A 22,778-nucleotide genomic window follows, 5' to 3' on the forward strand; every position below is an offset into this window, starting at 1 on the left:
TGGTGTCCTGCCTCTGAAGCAGGAAGATTTGCCGCTTGACTTTGACCTTTGACTGCCCATTCCATGTGCACCCTTTACACAGGCCAGCTTTGATGAGCAGTGTGAAAGAGACATAACAGTTGAGCTGGCATTTCTTTCCCACCTGTGTCTGTGGTGGGATATTGTCTAACTACGTGTTTTCACATATAAAATATTGTACTTGTCAGACGGCGATGTTGCGTTGAAGCCTGCTTTTGTGAAACCAGCAACGTTTTACATAGAAGCCAGCAAAATGCTTTCAAATATAAAATAAAATACCTAAGAGCAACAATTCAACACAGGCCAGGAGAAGTTAGGGTCGGGTACAGGCCTTTCACTATCGAACCTTTTTAGAATCAATTATCCTATCGCCTTTTCCATCGAGTTTTTTCCCACAACAAGGAATTGGTTGACTCTACCCAAAAAACGATTTCAATTACCTATAGATGCCACAAGATGGTGGAAAAGAGCTATGTGAAGCTCCTCAACTCACTTTAACAACATTCCTTGGCACCAAAGCACTACGAGAAGTTCCTCAACTCATTTCAAACATAGTTCCTTGGCACCAAGATAACCACAAGATGGTTGCAAAGCACTATGTGAAGCTCCTCAACTCCCTTGAACACAGTTCCTTCGCACCTAAATGGCGACAATATACGATGTGAAGCTTCTCACCTCACCCCATCAGTTACTTACCACCGAGATGTCAGCAAAGCGCCACATGAAGCTACTCAACGAAAATCAACATAGTTTCTTACTACCAAGATGCCACTTTTTTTTTTTTTTTTTTTAAAGGGGAATGGGCAGTGTGAATAATGTGGGTGTTGAAACCTTTTGTCAGGTGTGGCTCTCCTGACAACTGTAGTACTACTACTACAACTACTTTTACTAGTACTACTATACTACTAATAACACATTGGTTTATATAGAGCTTACCTACAGTATCAATCAAAAAAACTAATATAGTCACTTGTGCTAGTGAGATTGATTTATTTGTATAACTGCTCTGTTTGCACCGCAACTAGATCAAAAGTTACTGTTATTAAAAAAAAAAAAAAAAAGACGATCCTATTTTTCACACATTTAGTCTAAAGTCAGAAGAGAAACTAGTGTAAATGCGAGTCCCTGTGGCCCAGCTTGGCGTTTCTGTCTCGGGCCTTGTCCCTCTCCCTGGCCCCTCCTCTCCTCTCTCGCTCTCCGTCTCTGCCCTGGTGGTTGTTGTGGTCCGGCAGAAAATGCTGCCGAGGCCTGTGGTGGTCGTGGTCGTCGCGGTGATGATGGTGATGATGATGGCGGTGATGGTGTTGGTCCCGCTGGTTATAGCGTCCATCCTCCTCGTCCTCCTCGTCCTCGTCAAGCCTCCGGGTGTGACTGGCGTCTGTTCTGCGGTGATGGCGGTGATGGTGGCGATGGTGGCGAGAGTGCTGGCTTCGGTGGATTTCTGTGCTCAGGATATGCTCCTCGTCATCGTCCTGTCCTCGACCCTCGTCGGGTTTCTGCGGCTGGGCAGAGGAGGCGGGCTCCTGGCCGGAAGGGTTGTCGCGGGGACCCTTCCTCTTGGGCGCGGTCGACTTCTTGCTCTTCTGCTCGTCCTGGCAAAGTGAAAGGCAACGCACTTTTTGACTTTTCAACATGATGAGGCCATTTCAGTATTTTGAATTACCATGAAAGTCAAAATGAAACTACAATAAGAATACCGAATAGGAAATCTAATTAAAAATAAAGAGAATAATTAATTATGAATTATGAACATTATTTTGGGTGGTTAGAACATCCTGTAATTTGGGGTAAACATTTTATATATTTTATAATTATTCTTTTTTTTTAACATGATGAATCCATTTGTTAAGTATTTTGTATAAAAGTGAGCAATCCATTTGTTAAATATTTTTTCAAATAAAATATAACAGTAAAAAAAATACTAAAAAGTAAATGCAAATATTAATTATAAATTCTTGAATAATTAACCTCTCGAGAATTTAAAAAATAAAGATAATCAAATATTTTTTAAATACTGTCATTTTGGATCAATCTTATATTCAAATACTTTTCAAATTCTTAGCATTTTTCAAACATGATTGGGCCATATTTTGGTATTAATAAAAAATATTTCATTTTGCTACTGTTACGTTGTGATTTTACCAGGGGGGGAAAAAAACATATTTTTCATGAGTAAAAAATATTCAATACAGACCTGTTTTTAGGCTTTCATATTTGTGAACGCTATCTTCAACAAAATCTTCAAAGTATGATTATTCTCATAATATTGTACACTTTTCCTACTAAAATTATGATTGCAATCATATATTTGGAGTTTTTTTCCTTTCGTCTTTTTTTGTTCTTTTCCAATAATGACCCTAACACTCAGTAGTAAATACATCCATCCATCCATTTTCTGAGCCGCTTCTCCTCACTAGGGTCGCGGGAGTAGTAAATACATTTGGTTTCAAATCATTTCAAAAAGTTGCGGATGGTGAGAGGAGACACAAATCAATACAATGATGGAGTGGAATTGGATGATTTGTCACTCACCAGAAAATGTCACTTGAGCATCTTTTCAGTGAAGGAGTAGGATGACGGGGAGAAATGAAATGTCAGATGAATAAATAAAAGCAAAAATATATAACTGCAAGCATTCCTGCAATATTTATACGATATGCCTCTGTGGCCAGACTGATGGGTGGGACATGTTATGAGATGACATGACATCACACGGGCTGTTATAATATGTCACGCGTCCTCCGTGTTACCCACCGGTATGACGGTGGGACTGGTGGGCAGCGTGTTCTCGGCCAGGCGGGCCACCAGATCGTTTGTGGGTTCCATCTCAGGAGGATGCGTGGCCCTCCAGTACAACTCCAAGTAGTCGGCGATGTGCTCGCAGGCGTCCAGCAGCTGGTTCTCGTCCAAGATAACGTCGAACATTTCCTATGGAAATGGCCCAAAAAAAACCATAAAAACAGACATTAGTCATTCCGGCAGGATAAACATCAAAGGACACTTCATTAGGGAACACCCGTACAATTTCATGAGATCCAGTGCAAGAGTCAAACAATAATTCTACCTTTAAAATAATAATATTAATGTTGAGTTTTAATTTACAGTCATTTCATGTTTATTATTGTGGTTGTAATTTTCAATGGAAAGCATCATACTGAGTGACAAATGTTTGTAATACTTTATGATAATTAATCAGTAATCATTAACATAAATACATATGGTACACCTGCATTATTTTTAAGAAACATTTAAAATGATCAGCTTATTTAGTGAAATAATAATACAAATATTAATAATGAAATTATTATTTATTGAAAAGTAATATTATCATTACTATTAATTGTATTATTTAAATACAACAGGCCTTCCTGAAAATAGCATTTATATGAATATTTTAAGACATTTTATTTATCAAATAGTAGCTAGTATTATGAAATATTAATAATAAAAGTGAAATAAAAATAAAATAGAATAATAAAAATTGCAATTACTATTATTAGTTTGAAAACGAAATAATGTAATCCAGAAAAAAAAATTTTTTTGCATGACGAATTTAAAAGTACTTTTATTATTTATTTATTGAACTATTTATAAGTTCAATAAATAATAGATATTGTAAAATAATATAAATAAATCCTTTTATTAATATTTCATAAAGAAATAGCGCTATTCTCAGAAGCATCTAATGTTCTGGTTGGTATTTGCATAATAATAATAATTATTATTATTATTAGTTTTTTTTTTTTTTTTTTAAACAGAAGACATCCTATCCCATAATGTGTACGGGTGACCCAAATAAAGTTTTTTGTTTTTTTGTTTTTTTTAAATCTGTGTGGTTTAAAAAGCTTAACCTTCAAAATGGGATGATTAAATTAACTACAATATATTGTCATTCCATATTGTTATTATACAACGGGTGTTATCATATTCAAAAACAGTTGCTTTTCGGCCCATATTCGGCCGTGGGATGCCGCTGACCGGCGGACACTGGGCGAGCTTGTCTGCAGCCACCAGCTGGACATTGAGGTGTTTGGTCTGAGACTTTCCCCTGGTCTTGATCAGCCTGGTCAACACCTGTCGAAAAGGAAGTAGATTTCTGTAAATACGTATCTTTAAAGATGATATCTTCTCACAAGTGGAGCTTACTTTCGGAGAGGAAATCTTGACGTAGACGAGGATGGGAGCAAGGGAGGTCTTGGACACCTGTAAAGGGTGGTTGACGGTGTCCGCATCCAGCACCACCAGCTGCAGGCTGCGGGCCAGTTCAAATATGCGCTCCACCTCCCCCTGGATCTGGGCTGAAATGGCAGAAGCACATCTCACAGGTAATTCATCAATTCTCATTCACTGACCTATTGTCTATATAAGGCAGACATAGCAGAGAAAAACAAGCGTCCATGTTCTTCTTCTGAATTAGCACTCCAAACATGCATTGAGATTTTAATTATATAACAATATCGTGTTTTCTCACACAGCAGTTCGGTACCTCAACTGCAGGGTACCAGGTGTTCATTGGAGGTAAGCTTTCATTTGCACGAAAGCATATGATAATAATTTACTGATTCATAGCACCATTTTTCTTTCCACAAATAAATGAAGAGATGTCATGAAATAACATGTATTATAATGAATATTAATAACAGACCTGTTTTGAGCTCATTTACTTACTCATCTGCAGAGCGTATCAGGCAGTTATTAAAAGCAGTTATTCATATCAAATTAAATAATATACCGTCTAAATATATTTTATATATATATATATATATATATATATATATATATATATGCACATATACATATATACACACACACACACACATACATTATATTATATACATTTTCCCATTAGCTTCTATATTTTTACAATATATATATAATTATATATATATTAAAAACATTATATATATATAAATATATATATATATTATAATTATATAAAATAGATAAAATATATAATTATAATATATAATTTTATATAAAATATACTGTACATATATACAGTATATACACACGCACATACACACTCACACACGTGAAATACAGGAAATACATATTTACAGTTAAGTTTACATTACACTGGCATAATTTGTAAGATGTATACCATTATTTCAGGTAAAACACATTTTATTTTGTTTTCAATGGAATTCAATTAATAAGGCATTTCAGAATAGCAGAATCATTCTACTAAACATAGCAAAAAATAAAATAATGAGATTGCACCCATTCATTCATCTCACATTTTCCTCAAATTTGCAAATGTTTCATACATTCTGTCAGGGTATGTAACTATATTAGCATACAGTATATAAAGTATATAAATATTGGCGGAGTGGTTTAGTCTTTAAAACTATTCCAACTCAGAAGTAGCGCGACGAACCGCTAACAATGCGAACAGCTAGCCTGCTAGCGTCCCACGTGGACGAACACCGCTAAATACTAACGATATGCTAAACGTTAGCTCAAAAAGTAAGTAAATAAATAAAACTGTTTTAATAGTGCAATTGGAAAAGTCGGCTACTGAGCTATATATATATATATATATATATATATATATGTAAAATATTTCAACAGTCAATGTGTCAAGACTTATGAAACTCTGTGAAGCAACACCATCAGGCATTTTGTAAAGGCAGACAAGTGGGATTGTACATTTGGCCACTACAGGAAGGTGCAGCGGGATGACGGAGCATTCTAACACTGATAACACGGAAACGCATTCCCTTATACGTACCAGCGGCATCTGCATCAGGTGACAAAAGAACAACAAGAAGACAAAATTGAAAGTAGCAAAGTACGTGACATCAGTAGTTGTGTTATAATGGGAGGCAACATGTATTAGCATAAAGCTAAATATCGCTTGTGTCGGGCCGAAACTGTCTTCGGGCAAATTTGGACAATTTCATATTTTTCACAAATCCATACTATTGGTCAGTCCTCATGAGGGTGTGTTATTTTTAGCAATGATCGACCAATCTAAAGTGTTGAAACTGCCTTGATGAAGCAATGCTAATGGCGCAACGAACATATCGGTTTTTGTCTCCTGAAAAGTGATGGTTTTGTAAATATGAGTATTCCGCCCGACACCGTACTTTAAAGTACAGTATATGTACCTAAATTGGAGCGGGTGTTGGTGCGGTCAATTAATGCTTTTTTCCCAGGGTTGTTGAATATGGAGCGTTTGGCCAGAGAGATGTCCGCTGTCACCCGTGTGATTGTGATTCTGCAGGAAAGAAATACAATTATTATTATTCATATTCAGGTAGTCCTCAGTTTCCAGGTTATAAATGGCACGCGATGAACTAGTTATGTGGTCACACGGCACAATTTTTCATGCTTGGGTACCGTTGTACTTCCAAACATTAAATGACCACGAGAACTTTCCTTTGGACTCAAGTTTTCTTTTGTATCGTACTATTCCGACATAAACAGCACCACACTTAACTGACCTGCCGTCAAATCGATGTTTCAAGAAGTCAAAGAGAGCTTTTTGCATCATGTCTGTAACCTAGAGCGCCAGGAAAGGAGATTCCAAGAGGCATCATTTCGATATTAAATAAAGCGTGAGATTGAAGTCTTTAAGAGGGCGGAGCTCACCTCTAAGCCCTTCAGTGATGGCCCCATGAGAACCACAGGGCGCATGGTGGGCACCACGTCGTACATGGACACCTGTTCCCCCTGCGCCCAATCAAAGACACAACTATTCAGTCTTATTGCGCTGTATGTATTTTGAAACAGTGCCACCTATTGGATTGAATGACCTCGTAGCAGTTTAGGCATTAGTTTTTTTTCACAACTGGAAACAGTCATCCCATCCCATCTATCCATCCATCCAGTCCCTACTGGTTATCCGGCAGGGCAGCAGCTTTAGCAGGAAAGTCCGGACTTCCCTCTCCCCAGCCACTTCGTTCACCTCCTCCGGGGGGGATCCCGAGGCGTTCCCGGGTCAGCTGGGAGACGTAGCCCAGGAGCAAATTAATTAGATGCCTGAGCCGCCTTATTCGGCTCCTTTCGATGCAGCGGCTCGCTATCTGTAAGGGAGAGCCCGGAGACCCTGTGGAGGAAACCCATTTCGGCCCCTCTTATGCTGCCTCTCGACAAAACTCCGCCGGGACGGGCTCCCGTTCAACTGCGCCCCGTATGAGAATAAGCGCGATAACTGGAGATGGATGGAAGTCTACCGTATATGATTAAAGAAAAATAACTGACTTACCGGCTTCTTTTTCACTTGCTGATTGGCTGTTGAAGGAGACGGTGGGTTTACATTTACTCATGTTGGCAATATCTGGACTGTATGTGGACTTCCTATTTGCAATCTCACCTTGCGAAGGTGGCGTGTATTTCTTTGAATTCATATCTTGAGCCACTTGTGATGACGCTTTGCTGAAACAAAGGAGATTAGATTTGATTCAACAGCACTTCAAAAGTCAAGTTTGGTTAATGATGGCCTACTTGGCTAAGGCCTTGGCCGCCTTCCTGGCCTGGACTTCTCTCCTGATCAGGATGGTCTCCAGGTTGACCGGACTGGGGATGAAGCCCACCACGCCGTCCTCCTTCACCGGTCGCCCGATCCACCATTCGTTGTTGAATTTCTGTTCATCCCAGACCATAACATGGACCAAAAGTGCCCCGCACGTGTATCCCACACCTGAATGTTCCCAACCTCTTTAACATGGAGGAAGTCTCGGGCCTCGAAGGTGATCGCCTGGCCCGGCACCGGCACGTTGTCGTCATCTGCCGGCGTGTAGGAGAAGTTGCAGCGTACGGCGAAAGCCACAGGCCGGTACTGAGGACATGGACACCAGAGCGGCTATCATGAACAACTGCCGAAAGGAGCGTTCACATGAATTTTACGCCAGCCACGCTGGATCTTTTTGGACTCTGGATAATTGGCTAGTTGATCTAGAGTAGGCGACAGTGCCATTGCACTAGCCAAACATATCATCAACTCATTAATCAACCTTATTTCTTGAACTAATCCTAATTATTCATCTGAGGAAGACATTTTGGAGACTGAATGAGGGCTGCAGTTAAGTCTGAAATACCTTTGCTTTCTCCAACTGCACTTGCGCGTTTCTTTCCTCAGCGGCGTCCGAGTCATGACGCTCTCCCTGAAGGAGGACACAACAGTATTCATTATTCCTCCGCTTTGATTAACAGTGCGCAAAGTCAAAAAGTACTTCCGAGAAGCTACTTTCGGGGGTTCCCGAGACGATATTCGGTTTACTCTGAGCTGGCGCAGACATCTGCTCGCACAGCACCCGGATCTCCTGTGAGCCAATGTCACCCGGCCAATAACATATGCACGACGCCCCCGCTGAATTATTCAACGATGCTGATGACTTTTGGAGAGGTCTTCTTCTGGCTGGAACAAACCATCCTTCATTTGTGATTATACCTTCGATACCACTGCTCTTCAACGACCCTATTTCCTCAAATAGTAGCTGTGCCCCAAGACTGTTCAAGCGCTGACTAGAAACGTGTACTGACGGCTCGAGCGCTAACTAGAAATGTGCTAACAGTTCGAATGCCGAATAGAAACATGTACCGCTGGCTTGAGTGCGGACGAGAAATGTGAACTGCTTGATCGAGCGCCGATGAGAAAAATCTACCGAGTGCTCGAGTGGTTCCCGGAAACGTACTAATTGCTGGAGCACTGACAAGAAATATGCACCGATTGCCCGAGTGCTGACGAGAGCACTGACTACAACCCTACTGCTTGCTCGAACGCTGCTGCTCGAGCACTGACTAGAAACACGTGCTGATTGCTCGATTGCTGACTAGAAACATCACCTTTTTCCTTTTTCATCCCAAAGTGTGTGATTTTCACTAATTACAGTGCATTGTTTGTGCAAAATCCTACGAAATGCTCCGAAGAACTTCCTTACATGTAGTATATCGTTTGACAATGGTACCAAACAGTGACATACTGTATTTACCCATTCGAGTAAATGCAACTTGATTGGCCACCGAGCAGCTTTTTTGCCTCATTTTAATACGCCGTCATTAGATGGCTAAATTCATTTGCATGCTGTGCACGTCCCAATCCTGTTGTCTCTCAGACACTTTTCACTTGGGCAAAGGTAAAGGCTGCATGCCAGCACTTTTCATACCCAATTCTATATTTTATAGGAGGTAAAAAAAAATAAAAAAATGTTTTTTTTAATTTCAACATGCTTCCCATTTAAAGGACCTCTCTCCTTCATGATTTTCTCCCAGTAAGGAGATTAAGATAGCACGCCCAATCCGGGATTTAAAAAGAGAGAGAGAGAGAGAGAAAGATAGGAACGACTCCATGTCAGCCATTAGATAAGAGATACAAAACTGTACAGTAGTATTATTTTTATCTGTAACTTTAGGCCTGGCTAGCGCCCCACTTGTAATGGAGACGTTTGATTTCCTTTGAAATGGAAATGAATCTTGATCACAGCCATTATCTTAAGTCTTTAAAAGTATTTGTCATTTTCTTTGGCTTTTCTGTGACGCCACCACATAAGCGTACCAGTTATGGCAAACACACACACACACACACACACACACACAAACTATTATACGTTGATAATGGAAACGATTTTTGACAAAATAAGAGGTAACATAAATGTGTGCGTGGCGTGAGTCGGTCATTATTGTCATAATTATCGCCCACAAATTGTTCAGACCAAAAGTGACGAGGAATGTATTACACTTTTCATAAAGTAAAACGTGCAATCTGTGAGACTGCTATGGCTCACTTTGTTTTTTTTTTTTTCCCCCCCCATTTATGGGAAACAAGTGTGAATGTGAGCTCTGATGCTAAGACTAATACTGTACTGTTACCTACAGTATTTTAATGCTAGGAACAAACCCAATCCTTAGTTTCTGTTCAGAATGTGTGCTTACTGGTTTGAACATATTTTTTCAAACGTTCATACTTCCAGATTGCTGCCCCACTTCCTGGCCGAGAAAGGAGAGCAGGTATCTGGATGGAAAGGCGGCGTAAGAGGCTTAAGAGAAGTCGCCGGCAATAGGCCAGGCAAAGACACGCCGCCAAGTTTTTTTTTTTTTTTTAAGACACTCAAACGCCACACGTAGCCTGCCATCATGTTTCTCATCACGTCATCAAAACCAGTAACCGTAGTTCCTAATAGACATCTAACCAGTAAGGATGCCAACTACCTATTTCGTCACAGCTACTTGTCACCAACATGCTCAGTCTAGTCCGATCCAATGAACTTCTTCAAAGATTTTCAGCCCGGGGCAGAACTGGGCGAGGGGCTGCTTTCTAATCCACAGCAGGGGCGGATCAGGTGGCGGCCAAAGCCACTGGCTACCCGGATATGTGATCCAATACTATGTGGTGTGTTCGTTTTTTTCCCCCTGTGAAACCACCAGAGAGGGGTACCCAAAAAAAAAAAAAAAAAAAAAAAATGCATCCAAAAGCGACGAATCTGGACCATCGCAAAAATACATTACAGTCGGAGACACTTTGCCGTACACGGGTGATTTTGTTTATGTGTGCTGTCCAGGCTGACACCCACACAGGGGACACAGAGGTTTTATCAAGTGTAATGGGAAAAGCTGTCCATTTTGGCTAGCATGGACTTGGTACCTATCAATAACATTTTAGTTTCATCACTGTTGAGTTGTAGAAAGTTGGACGAGAACCAGCGTTTGAGTTCAGAGAAGCAGTCAGTAACGGAGGAAGGAGGAAGCGTGGCAGTGCGTTTGGTGGAGTTGGGTGTCGTCCGTGTGACAGGAAAAGTTGAAATTGAATTTATGGAAAATATTCCCAAGATGTAGGATGTATGCGATAAAGAGGAGGGGGGCCCAAGACAGAACCCTGGGGCGCACCAGAAGAAACTGGGGACTGATGGGATTTGAATGATTTTATTTGAACAAACTGTATTGTACTGTATTGGTGTCTCTCATTCGCACTAAAAACACAGAAACGTTTTTTTCTGTGTGTGTGCGTGAAAGCCCATGTGCATTTCTGATTGGCTGTTACATCTGTTAAGTCACGACGCCGTGCATCAGTGATTTTAGTTTTGAATCGCAGCGAAACCACCCTGAAATGGTCCATTGTCCCAATTGTCAACAGTTTGAATCCCATCTCCGAGTGTCCGCTGCTCAAGTGTCCTTGGGCAAGACACTGACCCCTAATTTGACCCCAGGCATTGTAAATGACAAACTGATTTCAACGACTTTACCAGATTCAAAATAAAATGATAATATTCAATCTTAACTTCTCCGGAAAAAAACCAACAACTGCCGAACTGCATCAGATCAAGCGGAATAGTAATATAATCCAACATTAAAGCCTTCTCTTGCATTGAGTTCTCAGGATGCGTCAACTACCGGTCGTGGTTCCAGACTATTAGAGATTATGCAACTCCTTCTCCATCCGCACCACAGTGATCTATAGGCCTTCAACACACGCACACTGACTGGTTTTTGTGGAGCGGAAAGGCCTCACACAGGGATTAGCGCCCAACACAACAGATGGCGCGTTCTGTGACACTTCCTGTTCCAAGTGCACGCGCACCAACACACAACAAATGGAGTCTTTTTACCTTTTTCTTGGGCGGCATGCTGCCTACGAACGGGCGCTGCTGTCATTCCACGCGCGTCCGAGTTTGGGGGGGGGGTTCACCTGCGGCGCCGTTTGGGTGACACTTGGGCCACCATGTTGCAACACCGGCTTTCCCAGCGATGTGCGTAAAATCGCTTCCCAAAGGAAAAAAAGGAAAAAAAAAAAAAAAGCGCACAATTCTTCTTCTTCCACGGAGACGGCGACAGGCGTGGGACTGAGGGGGTGCGTGAGGGTGGGTGGGTGGGTTTCGCCTGAGCGTATTAACGGCTTATTCCCCGGTGCGCATCTGTTGCGCGCGTCTTCCAGCAGCGAGCAGACCGACGCGCGGTGCACGCCGGTTAAATAAACCCGCCAGTGCATGCGCGTTGGGTTTGTCAGCCATGCTCCAAGTGTGTGTGTAAGCGCGTGCGTGTGTATTTGTTGAGTTGCACTAAAACGTGAGTCAGTGAAGCGGCACAATCCAATGGGGAGATTGCATTCAAAAGCATGTCATTCCCGTGTGGGCAAATCCATTTTAGTTCTCCCAATAGTCACTTGATAGTCCCCGAAAAAACATTTTTAAAAAATAAATCAAAATAAATCGTAAGGTTCATTCAGATTCTTGCTGATGTTTGTGGTGTTTTTTTTTTTATATGGGAAATAATAATGGCTATAGGTTGGGGAGTAACTAATTAGATGTAAGGGAATTACGTAATTTAATTACAAAAATGTATGTAATTGCATTTCTAGGAGAAAATGAGCAATTCAATTACAGTTGCTTTTGGAATTTTCCATGATTACAATTTTAGGTACGTTTGAAAAATAGAATTTATTTCACATCACTTCCTACTTCTAATGCCGACCTCTAATATTCAGACCCCCATAAATTGTTCACTCTTTGTTATATTGCAGCAATTTGCTCAAATCATTTCAGTTATTTTTTTTTTTACTCAATGCACACACAGCACCCCATATTGACAAAAAAAAAAAAACGGAATTTTTGAAAGTTTTGCAGATTTATTAAAAAAGAAAAACTGCAATGAACTTTTAATGATGTAAAAAAAATATATTATTTGTGTGAAGAACAAATATGTGCTTCATTTGCTTCATTTCAAAATAATAATCTATGCTTTTAAGACACTTTTTTTTTTTTTTTTTTTTTTTTACGAGGAAAGAAAATCAATCCAAATGTAATTAGTTACTGTATATTACTTTGAGAAAGTAATTGAAGTAGTTACACTACTATTCCATTTTCAGAACCGCTTCTCCTCGTTCGGGTCGCGGGCGCGCTGCAGCCTATCCCAGCTATCATCGGGCAGGAGGCGGGCCACACCCCCTTGAACTGGTTGCCAGACGATTACATTTCCAACAGGATCATTTTCAAAGTCATCTTCCCAACACTGATGCTACAGTATTCTCTTTTAGTATCCCATTAAAGGTATAGTTTGTGGTAGAGGAAAAAAAAAAAAAAAAACCACTCATATAAGTTAAAACTCTCTATATGACCTGACAGTAGAATATCGTTATAATTGTCTTTTGATAAATTATCCCTCCCTGGCCCCCTTCCAATGTGAATTATTATTTTAAAACTTGCCACACCGTGATATGTCAATCATTTGCGTGCACACACACTTGGCACACTCGTTTTATGTAAAGTTGTAACATGATGATAATTAAGCTGGAAAGTTGCGAGGAAAAAGTCGCTGGCCCTTATTATTTTGTAGAGGTAATTAACAAGAAAAGATCCTGTATTGCAACTCGATGTATCGCCCAGGTGCACGTAATGTTGGAGCCAACGAGTGTATGACCTCTTGACACTCTATTGAAACACTGGGTGCAGCAATGACGTAATTCAAACGAAAACCTGTTGGATGGCTCCAGTAGGGATGGATTCTTACCCACGTGCAGCCCTACTTGTTTTATTTCTAGAATGTCAGGTTAGTAAAATTCATAGGCCCATTGCATGATCAGGGCTTGCATGTTGTTAAGAAGTTATTACATAAGGGAGATGATAGGAGCTATGATACGCTGAAGTAACAACACACCATTTGTAGGGTCGCCCGGGTGCAGTGAAGCATGCGAGCGCTTTACTTCCCATAAGCATCAACAAACGAGCAGCCAAGTCTCCTCACTGCAGAGCGCGGACGGCTCGTTAGAACAATTCTGCCTTCATCGTGCTCACTTTTGGTTAACACTGTCAGAGAGCTATTCACTTCATATGTTTATTATTGTGCTTGCAGTTTGCAGTCATATTTACCAAGTACATCTGCATGTATGGATATTTATTATTCACCCGCAAATGTACCGAATGAAGTGACCGACCGGTGTGTATTTCCCCACGGTGACCACATCGGGCGCTACCGTTGCCGGGGCAACGTCCTGAGAAAGTGATGTTAGGGCTGGTGACGGAGTTTCCCCTAAGTCATGTGATTGTGTCGAGTCAGTCCCCGTCACATGACCTGTGTTGCCCCCACACATAAATAAACGAACATCTGTACTTAAGCCGCTTACAAGCGGAATGTCTGCATGTCACTGTGTGTGTACATGCGTGTGTGTCCGTGTGTATGAGAAGGTGAGAGAATGTGTGCACGTGTGAGAGCGAGTCAGTGATTAACAATAAAACACAAAATACGTTCCAACTATTTCCAACACGACAGGAGGAGCTGAAGCTGCAATCCCCAGCATGCCTAGCGGCATTTTTGTAAAACAACCTGTGAGGCCACACATATCGGATATGCCAAAACCCCCCGTTTTGTATATAATAAAATACATAAATATTAGTCAAATCAACACTTTTACACATACGTTTAACAATTTTGTGTTTATTTGATCAAATAATTGGATAATTATAAAGCACTAAAGTTTGTCCACCCCTGCTTTATAGAAAATAGATGGATGGTTAAACATCTCGCCTTTGTAATAGACGCAAGAAGGTACAAGGAAGTCGGTCGCTTTGGACGTTCGAGCTCCCGCTGTACACATTCAAAGAAGACAGTAAGATACTCCGCTTGAGCTGATTGATAAAGTGTTGTCATTTTACTGTCGCAGATGCACGGACGCCGGTCACTTACGTAGGTGGACTGCGCTCGCCGCCAGTTGCCCAGCCCACAGCAAAACATCCAGACATCAGCTCGCGGGAGGAAGACGAGGCTGAAGATGCCCGCGAGTGAGGAACTTTGTTGTTTCGGGCCAGGCAGGCGCTTGACGTACGGGGAGTTCCCGCCTGCGTCGCCCACCGGTTCTCCTCGGGAAGTTGCGTAGGGGGAGTCAGCGTGGTATCGTCTCACTCCACATCCTCGCCGTGGATCTGAGATGTCGGGGGGTCCGCCACACCATTGCCCCCCTTTCACTGCTTACCTGAGTCACTGTGTTAGCACTCTTCTTTGCGTGTTTGTGTGCGCGCGTTGCAGTTGATGCCCTGCCTCCCTGCCTCTGTTGCCATGGCGCAGCAGGTAACTTCAGGTCTAGCGCAGGAGGCACACGGTCTGAATTCAAATGCCTACGATCCCGCCCCTTTTTCCCTCTCACCCGCCCCCTCCATAATGGCTGCCTCCTTTCTGCTGTTTTCTTAAAGGAATCTTCTCTTTGGTGCGCGGCCATTAAGTGAATACAAAGTGCTCTGTGGGGTTTTGATTACCTCCCCCAAGGAGGCTGAATCAACCCTTTAAATACTAGCGTAGAGGAGTTTTTTTTGTTTTACCCAAGTAACTTTTGAAAAAATGTTGATCATGTCTAATGATACACTTTTTATGTAGTAATTTTCTTATTGTTTTTCATTAGCTGGGAGAAGTCACATAACGCTACTGTCTTGTAGTGAGTTGTCTATTTTGATTCAAGCTTTTAATTAAAAACATTTTTTCAATTGTTTTTGAGAAAACATAACTATAAGAGAACAAGCAAGGAGGGGAGGATCTATTAATTAAGCAACATTTAGTCCACTTATACATTAATATGGTTATATGTCTCTATTAAATTCCGAAGAATTGAAATTTGAAGATTAGGGGCACATTATTATTCGACGAAATTAGGTCTTACTGTTAAAACGTAGTTACGTAAGCCATACTTTTTATTTCAAGGTCTCAGGTACTCGTGAAGGCTGCTGAGACACGCCACCGATGCTTAAGGTACATGTTTTTGTCATGCAGTAAGTCCTTCTTGCCAGTAGTTTGCGCTATACTGCAGCAGTTTGACACGGACGAATCCTCACGTGCGTCAGAAAGAAAGGACTTTGCACACAATTATCTGCCATTGTGCAAACATTTGTGATATCGTTGATCGATATCGGTGAGTACTCAAGAGTCAGTAGTCATTCTGGTACCGGTCTAAAAAAAGTGAAGATATCGAACATCCCGACATCATTTTTGTTTGTTGATTGGCTGGGAAAGAAAGAAAATGCAACACGTGTGGTGTACATTCTGACTCAAGGTTCCAAAATATGATTCCTTGCCCTATAAAATTGCAAAAAATATATATTTTTGGAAATTATGACATTAAAATTGTTCCTTTTCTTTTATGTCATCTATAATTTTTGATTTAGTTTTTTTTGATTGGCTGTGACAAATAGGCATTTGGGGTCCATTTTATTTTTTATGATATATTTTATTATTCATATATATTTTTAGAAATTGTCTTATAATACTTGACCCATGGTTTTTTTTTTCCGTTTTGCTGGGAGATGTCCATTTTGACTCCTGTCTTGGTAACCAAATATGGTTCCTTGGATTCAAGTGTGCTGTACAAAAATATTTCTATTATAATTTGTTGATTATATTGTGATATTGTCAGAACATGCTGCGCCTGTTGAATATTTTCATCCTGGTCATGCAGGTGAAGTAGAAGAAGGCCAGGCTGACCAGGGCGTTTTTCACAGGAAACAAGACGGGCGTGACGGTTCCGAAGACGGCCAGCAGGGCCACCCGCATGACCAAGAAGGGAAGGTCCTGGAGGGCCACCCCGGCTGAGGACCAGAACGGTCCGTCAGGGGTGAGGACCGCCCGCAGGCAGGACAGGAAGGCCAGGATGAAAACGGGGTACACCCAGGGCGAGTAGAAGACGGCCGGCTCCCCTGCCACCCGGACCAACTCTGCCGTGTCCAACCAGAACAGGAAACAATCCACAAACACCTCTGACCTGGCGTCTCTCCTCGCCAGGAAGCCCAGGTGGCCCGAGAAGGCTCGCGAGGACGAGCGCAGGTAGGCGGCGCCGGACGTTCTGGAGGCGATCGGCACGGAACGGCCCGCGGGGACGTCGGGACGCCTGCGGGGGGCGTCGGGTTTGTTCGGGGGCTCCGGTTGACGGTTCGCCGGGGAACCGTTCTGGATTTGGTCGGGCTGCACCTGGTTGGAGACCGAGCTGGCCGTTTCCAGGTGGGTCAGAACCGGGCCCGGCAGCTCAAAGGTCAGGTCCAGGTTGTCAACTGCAAATCACAACAGCCATTGACATCGTGTACAGCACTAGTCAGATATTTACACACAAATTTAGACACTAGAGGAGGTGTGGCCTAACTTTGTCATTGACAAAGAAATTGTACAATTAAAAAAAAAATTAAAATGTTAACCCCAGAAAATGATTGTAGTGGAATATTTTTATATTTTAGTAGCTTTAAAAAAATAAAAACTTGACTTATTATATTTACCATATAATATTTAGAAACTTGTGATTTTGATGATAAAACTATGTAATGTTTCAACACATAAAATATCTGATTTGTCGACAGGCTGGGAGAAATCCCATTGTTGTTTGTACTCAAGTTGAAGTAACCCAATACGGTACCTTGCCTTGTAAAAGAAATGGAAAAAAAAGTTTGATTTAAAGATATCGTATAAGGTATTATTATTATTACATGTATATTTTTTTTAACTCAAAGCTGTAATGTTGCCGGGGGGAAAAAAGCCCTTTTCACCCATGCCACTATTCAAGGAGATGACGCAATGCTGATTAGCTCCTATAACATCTTGTATTTTTCAGTATTTCATCTTCATCTGGCTGGCGCACTGAAAATGACGTATGACGGAAAATGACGCACTTATAGCTAGAAGGCGTCCCTTTGTCTCCCGTTTATAAAAAGCAAACTAAACATGCGGTGTCCATTTTGACTCAAATTGAAGTTACCACATAGTTAGTTTTCTTAGAAATTTATTTTTTGAAATATGTCAATGAATTGGGGCCATGCAATTCTAAAACCAAATGAAACCATTGAACCTGTTATCGCTTGTAAAATGTACATTACATTGTCCGAGGAGCCTGCAGGGCCGTATCCTCTCCACCAGGTCCACGCAGGTGAGCGACAACATCACCAAGGAGACGGGCAACTCGGCGAAGTGGTCCAGTCGCACGCCCGCGTTGACTTGCACCTTAAGATAGAGGGGGGGGGGGGGGGGGGGGGGGAAAGAAAATATTCAACAAATAAAAATCTCATTATTAAGCATTTGGGCTCGTGCACTGTTAAGTTTTGAAGACCAGTCAAAAATAACAACAGGTGTACAGGTGTGTGTGTGTGTGTGTGTGTGTGTGTGCTGCTGGTAAAGTTAATGGGTAACCTGTCACATGACTGACTGTGTTACTGAATAGCTCACAGGGTCTTGTGATGGTGACCATTTTCTTAAAAACGTGACTAAAGTCCTTCTTCTGAGTGCATGTGAAGACAATAATGGGTCAAAGTGGTGGCAGCTTTTGACTGGGATTAAATAGCTTACTGAATATTGATAAATTGCATTTGATTATGCTTCATTTTGCTTTTAATTGACAAGTCTACCTACCTATTCCTTTTCATAGTATAACTTTTTTTTTTGCTTAGCATTTTTAGCAAACCTATTTCTGAAATATTTAAAAACACAAATAGGTTTTAAAATTATTCTCTAATTGCTTACTACTAATTATATTAAGTACATCAAATATTTTTTTGTTGAGAATCCTATCCTCCTGTTTATTGTTTCGCATGTTTTAATGTTGAAATATTGACAAATATTTTTGAAATGATTAGCACTTTAAAAAAAAATCAATAATAATAATATTTATTGTTTGATTATTTCTTTTTTTGCATTTATTTATTTGTTTTACCTGGGAGCTGGCTATCACAACAGCAAAGCAAGGTAGTGTGCACAAGACGAGATACGCCAGCGCTGTTGGTCTCCTAGGAGGGGGGGGGGGAATCAAACGCGTAAACGTTAAAATCCAATGCAACCTCAAAGTCAAACATTCGATCTGCAATACAGTGTTTTCTCGTCTAAATGCAATTCTGCTTTTCTAAACTAAAATCAAGTAAAACTACACAACCTCCTGAGGATGCATGACAAGACACACAATGCCGAGGGAATGTGTTTTGCAGAGCGATACTGTCATCTCGTGGCGTTTTATAGGTATTGCTTGAGCAGATAAGTGTCATGTAACTTCTAATTGGTGTTGACATTAGCATGCTCTAAATAAATATCGAACTGTTTTACTAAATTCCGATTGTCATCACACACACACACACACACACGACATCATCATTGCGATGCACTCACCAGCGTGCGGTCTTGAATCTCCGCCCCCTCAGGACGTGATACCTGAGGGGCACCCACACCAGGAGGGCACAGGAGGTCACGTAGGCCACTGAGGAGGCCACCGCCAGCCAGTAGGCGGTGTCGTCGCGTCCCCTCACGTCGCTCAGCAGGCGGGCGAAGCGCTCGGCGAGCGCCAACGCGGGGACGACCAGCGCGGCGAACTGGAGCAGCTCGTACGCGGCCAGCTTCAGCGTCTTGGCCGAGGTCATGGCGACTGACGACGACAGAGCGGCTCGGTGGACTCTGCGCGCTTCGGGAACGGAGCGATCTTACGCTGCACGCTGACCAAGCGATTGTTTTACAGCTCAGCTTGTGCTCACTTTTTACGAGACACATCCCACGATGACGGCGACATTACGCAGAGCTGCGCACATGTTGAAACTCAAAGGTCTTCATCGGGCTACCGTACAATTTGTAATTCAAATATTACTAAAAGCGTATTGGTCATTGAAACAGTTATAGGATTTGAAAGTGAAATGGCAATTGAAATTTTATTTTGTGACTGAAGTTTATTTAAGTAATTCAAAGTGCATTTGAAAGAGCAATTTAAATTGGATTTGTGACGTATTTTTCATTGAAATAGCAATGATAATTTGATTTATAATTGAAATAGTACCTGATCTTGGATTTGAAACTGAAATTGTATTTGTAATTGAAATAGATTTTCTATTTTTAAAACTAAACTTTTTTTTTTTTTTTTTTTAACTTAACATTTTTTATTTTTTTTTACAATTTTAAATAATCAAAACAGTAAGTACTTTCATTGAAAATATTTGAAAGAGTAATTGAAATTGTATTTGTATTCAAAATAGTAACTGGACCTTTTGTAATTAAAAGATGAAATAGTAATTACAATTATTTGTAGTTGAAATGTTATTTGAAATTAAAATATTTGTAATTAAAACAGTTTTTATTAAATTACCATACTATATCACAATATTAATACTGTAAAAATGTGCATCAATCTAAAAAAGTAATTTAAGTATATTTGTAGAGAATAAATTTTATAAATGGAATATTTTCATAGAAATATAAGATTTTTAGATATTTTAATTAAACAAGACACCACCGCACACATTGTTCTTTACATTTGGCCTGTTTGTCTTTTTATTGTGAATACCAATTTATAAGTATGCTTAAAATAAAAACAATCGTATGTATGTTTTAAAAAAACTAAACAAAACAGGCAGCACCTTCCACTGGGCATTCAATCCAACACCCTGAAATTGATTACCCCTCAAATCAATTTCATACAAATTCAAAAGGCAAAAATCTAAATGAGAGTGACTCCACTGTTTCTCCATTTCAAGTTAATGACCTCATCACCTGTCATTCCTCACACACAAGTTTATCTTGTATGGAGTTAAGCAGTGTTAAAAGCTTCAGGAGAGAATTTAAAGTCATATTTTTAAGTTCCGCTTTGAAATGCGCAAAAGGAGGTTTTTGTTTTGTTTGTTCGGGTTTTCATCCTACAGTACGACGATCACAAACGGCGACGTGAAGAGATTCCTTCCTTTTATAATGTACAACCGGCAGAAACGGAGCATCGTCCCGCTGTTCTTGAAATACGTACATCCCCTTTGCCCCGCTTCTCGGTATTTTAAAATAGCATGACAATCAAAATCAATACATAAATTAAAATACTCTACAAAAAAAATGACAAAACAGAGAGGAGCTCGTCCCCAGGGGGGGCCATGTGCATGCTTTGCTTTGCTCACCTCGCCCCCCAAAAAAAAACACAAAAAAATAAAAGTGGCGTCAGTTTTCAGTACTTGGTAAAACATAATACAGAATGTAGTGAAAGTCAATGCCACCGTTAGCACAGTAGTGAGTACGAAGGCTGTTGTCGCATGTTAGTTTGTGTGGATTCAGAATGGACGTTGCGTCAACGTCAACAACAACACAAAAGTTGCAACTAAGAATGACGGTGATGCGGAAACCCTTCCGATTTTCCCCACCTCGCACAAGAGAACAACTCCCACCACGACGGGCGGCAAATTTAGCTCATTCCGAGACCCGGAATAACAACGCGGCGTTCAATTATAGCCGTGCATCTCTCTGCCTTCTCTCACCACATGCACAATGAATACATGATTATAATTTATTTGGAATTTTTATTTTAAAAGACATTTTCTAAATTCACAGAAAGTATGAAATATTTATCTATATTACATCCTGTTCTGTTGTGGGTACTATTGACCCATTCTGTATTCATCCATTCATCTTTCGTTCCGCTCATCCTCACAAGGGTCGCGGGCGTGCTGGAGCCTATCCCAGCAATCTTCGGGCGAGAGGCGGGGTACACCCTGAACTGGTCGCCAGCCAATCGCAGGGCACACAGAAATAAACAACCATTCGCGCACACATTCACACCTCAGCTCAATTTAGTCTTCAATCAACCTACCGTGCATGTTTTTGGGATGTGGGAGGAATCCGGAGTGCCCGGAGAAAACCCACGCATGCACGGGGAGAACATGCAAACTCCGCACAGGCGGGGCCGGGATTTGAACCCCAGTCCTAAGAACTGTGAGGCAGATGTGCTAACCAGTCGGGCACCGTGCCGCGGGACTTGGGCAAAGATTTTTATATTAAAACTTCTGTTTGTTAAAAGCGTAATCAACATCATGAAATGTAAGGTTGAACTAATAATTCAAATAATTTATCGATGTTTATTAGGACTTTTTTCTTTTTCTGGTAATTCAGGACAAATTGACCAATGACCATTATTGCTGTTCCTGTGAAAGCATAGCAGGAGGGTTACAAATAACATGAAAACTGACTTATATAACCTATTAGCTAAATATTATGCAGAAAATGAAGGGCACGTTGGGAGTTGTGCTCATTTTTGCCAAGCTGGAAAATCGAGAGGGTTGGCATCTTTATCTTTGATTTCAGAATCGTCACCCAAAAAAAAAAAACAGAAATGATCTGGCACTACTCTGCTGACTTTTGGTGGAAATGAGTGTTTGTGGGGGCGGCGGGGGCCCTATAGCAAGGCCTTCTCCGAGTAGGGGCCTTGCGGCGGCTCGGCGGACGGCGGCGCAATCTGGCCAGGGGGGGCGCCGTAGTTGGGCGGCGGCTGCGTCAAGGCGGCGGGGGGGCCGCCCGGGTAGGCGTGAGCGTCGGCCGGCGGCATGCCGCCCGTTGCGGCGGTGGCGTAGACGGGAGGCTGAGCCATGTACATGTGAACGTCACTGGTGACATGAAGACAATGTCACAGTAAAGGGTTATTCACAGAGAGTGCTAATTTATCTGACGTTATGGTATCATTAAATATTTGTATATTTCAACTTGAGTATATTCCAGTAAAAAATGAATATAGCACTGATATTTTTTTAAAGTAAAAAATATTAAAATTGAGATGACAGCAGCAAAGCTATATAAAAAATGGATACATCACAGTTGTCAAAAATTTCGCCTTTAGAATCATTTTTTGAATTTAAAATTTGTAATACAAATGTAAACATTTAATTAACTATTAACTCAAATGTGCTTTTGTTTTTTTTATTTAACCAGATTTTTCACAGTATGTGAAAATCAATCCAAATGTTATCCTTTGCAAAGATCTCATTAGAAATGTGCATGTGTAGATGACTTAAATAGTGAGTGCAAAAAATAAATAAATAAATAACTTCACTTAAGAGTGCAGCAGTAGCTGCGACTGAGTGGGC

General features: G+C 41.0%; 3 protein-coding genes across 3 annotated transcripts in view; all 3 read right to left on the reverse strand.

Moving 5' to 3' along the window:
* Window positions 1-988: 988 nt before the first annotated feature.
* On the reverse strand, window positions 989-11,943 carry cacnb2b (calcium channel, voltage-dependent, beta 2b). Its single transcript, XM_061694339.1, has 14 exons — window positions 11,565-11,943; window positions 8,061-8,126; window positions 7,679-7,801; window positions 7,468-7,607; window positions 7,337-7,398; window positions 7,229-7,254; window positions 6,613-6,693; window positions 6,465-6,523; window positions 6,129-6,238; window positions 5,750-5,758; window positions 4,165-4,316; window positions 3,997-4,092; window positions 2,773-2,946; window positions 989-1,610 (listed from the first exon to the last, which is right to left on the reverse strand). Exons 1-14 carry the CDS (start codon window positions 11,580-11,582, stop codon window positions 1,125-1,127), a joined length of 1,602 nt encoding a protein of 533 aa, XP_061550323.1. The 5' UTR covers window positions 11,583-11,943; the 3' UTR covers window positions 989-1,124.
* A 4,276-nt stretch (window positions 11,944-16,219) lies between these two features.
* tmem236 (transmembrane protein 236) lies at window positions 16,220-19,338 on the reverse strand. The gene is made up of 4 exons (XM_061694332.1): window positions 19,069-19,338; window positions 18,623-18,695; window positions 17,793-17,916; window positions 16,220-16,979 (listed from the first exon to the last, which is right to left on the reverse strand). Exons 1-4 carry the CDS (start codon window positions 19,314-19,316, stop codon window positions 16,345-16,347), a joined length of 1,080 nt encoding a protein of 359 aa, XP_061550316.1. The 5' UTR covers window positions 19,317-19,338; the 3' UTR covers window positions 16,220-16,344.
* A 780-nt stretch (window positions 19,339-20,118) lies between these two features.
* LOC133411686 (collectin-12-like) overlaps window positions 20,119-22,778 on the reverse strand; it is a 29,888-nt gene continuing 27,228 nt past the window's right edge. Inside the window, exon 23 of the mRNA XM_061694338.1 lies at window positions 20,119-22,301. Within this exon, the coding sequence (XP_061550322.1) occupies window positions 22,094-22,301 (208 nt within the window). The 3' untranslated portion in view covers window positions 20,119-22,093. The remainder of the gene's footprint in view (window positions 22,302-22,778) is intronic.

The sequence above is a fragment of the Phycodurus eques genome, chromosome 13 (assembly GCF_024500275.1).
Source record: "Phycodurus eques isolate BA_2022a chromosome 13, UOR_Pequ_1.1, whole genome shotgun sequence".
NCBI lineage: Eukaryota > Metazoa > Chordata > Actinopteri > Syngnathiformes > Syngnathidae > Phycodurus > Phycodurus eques.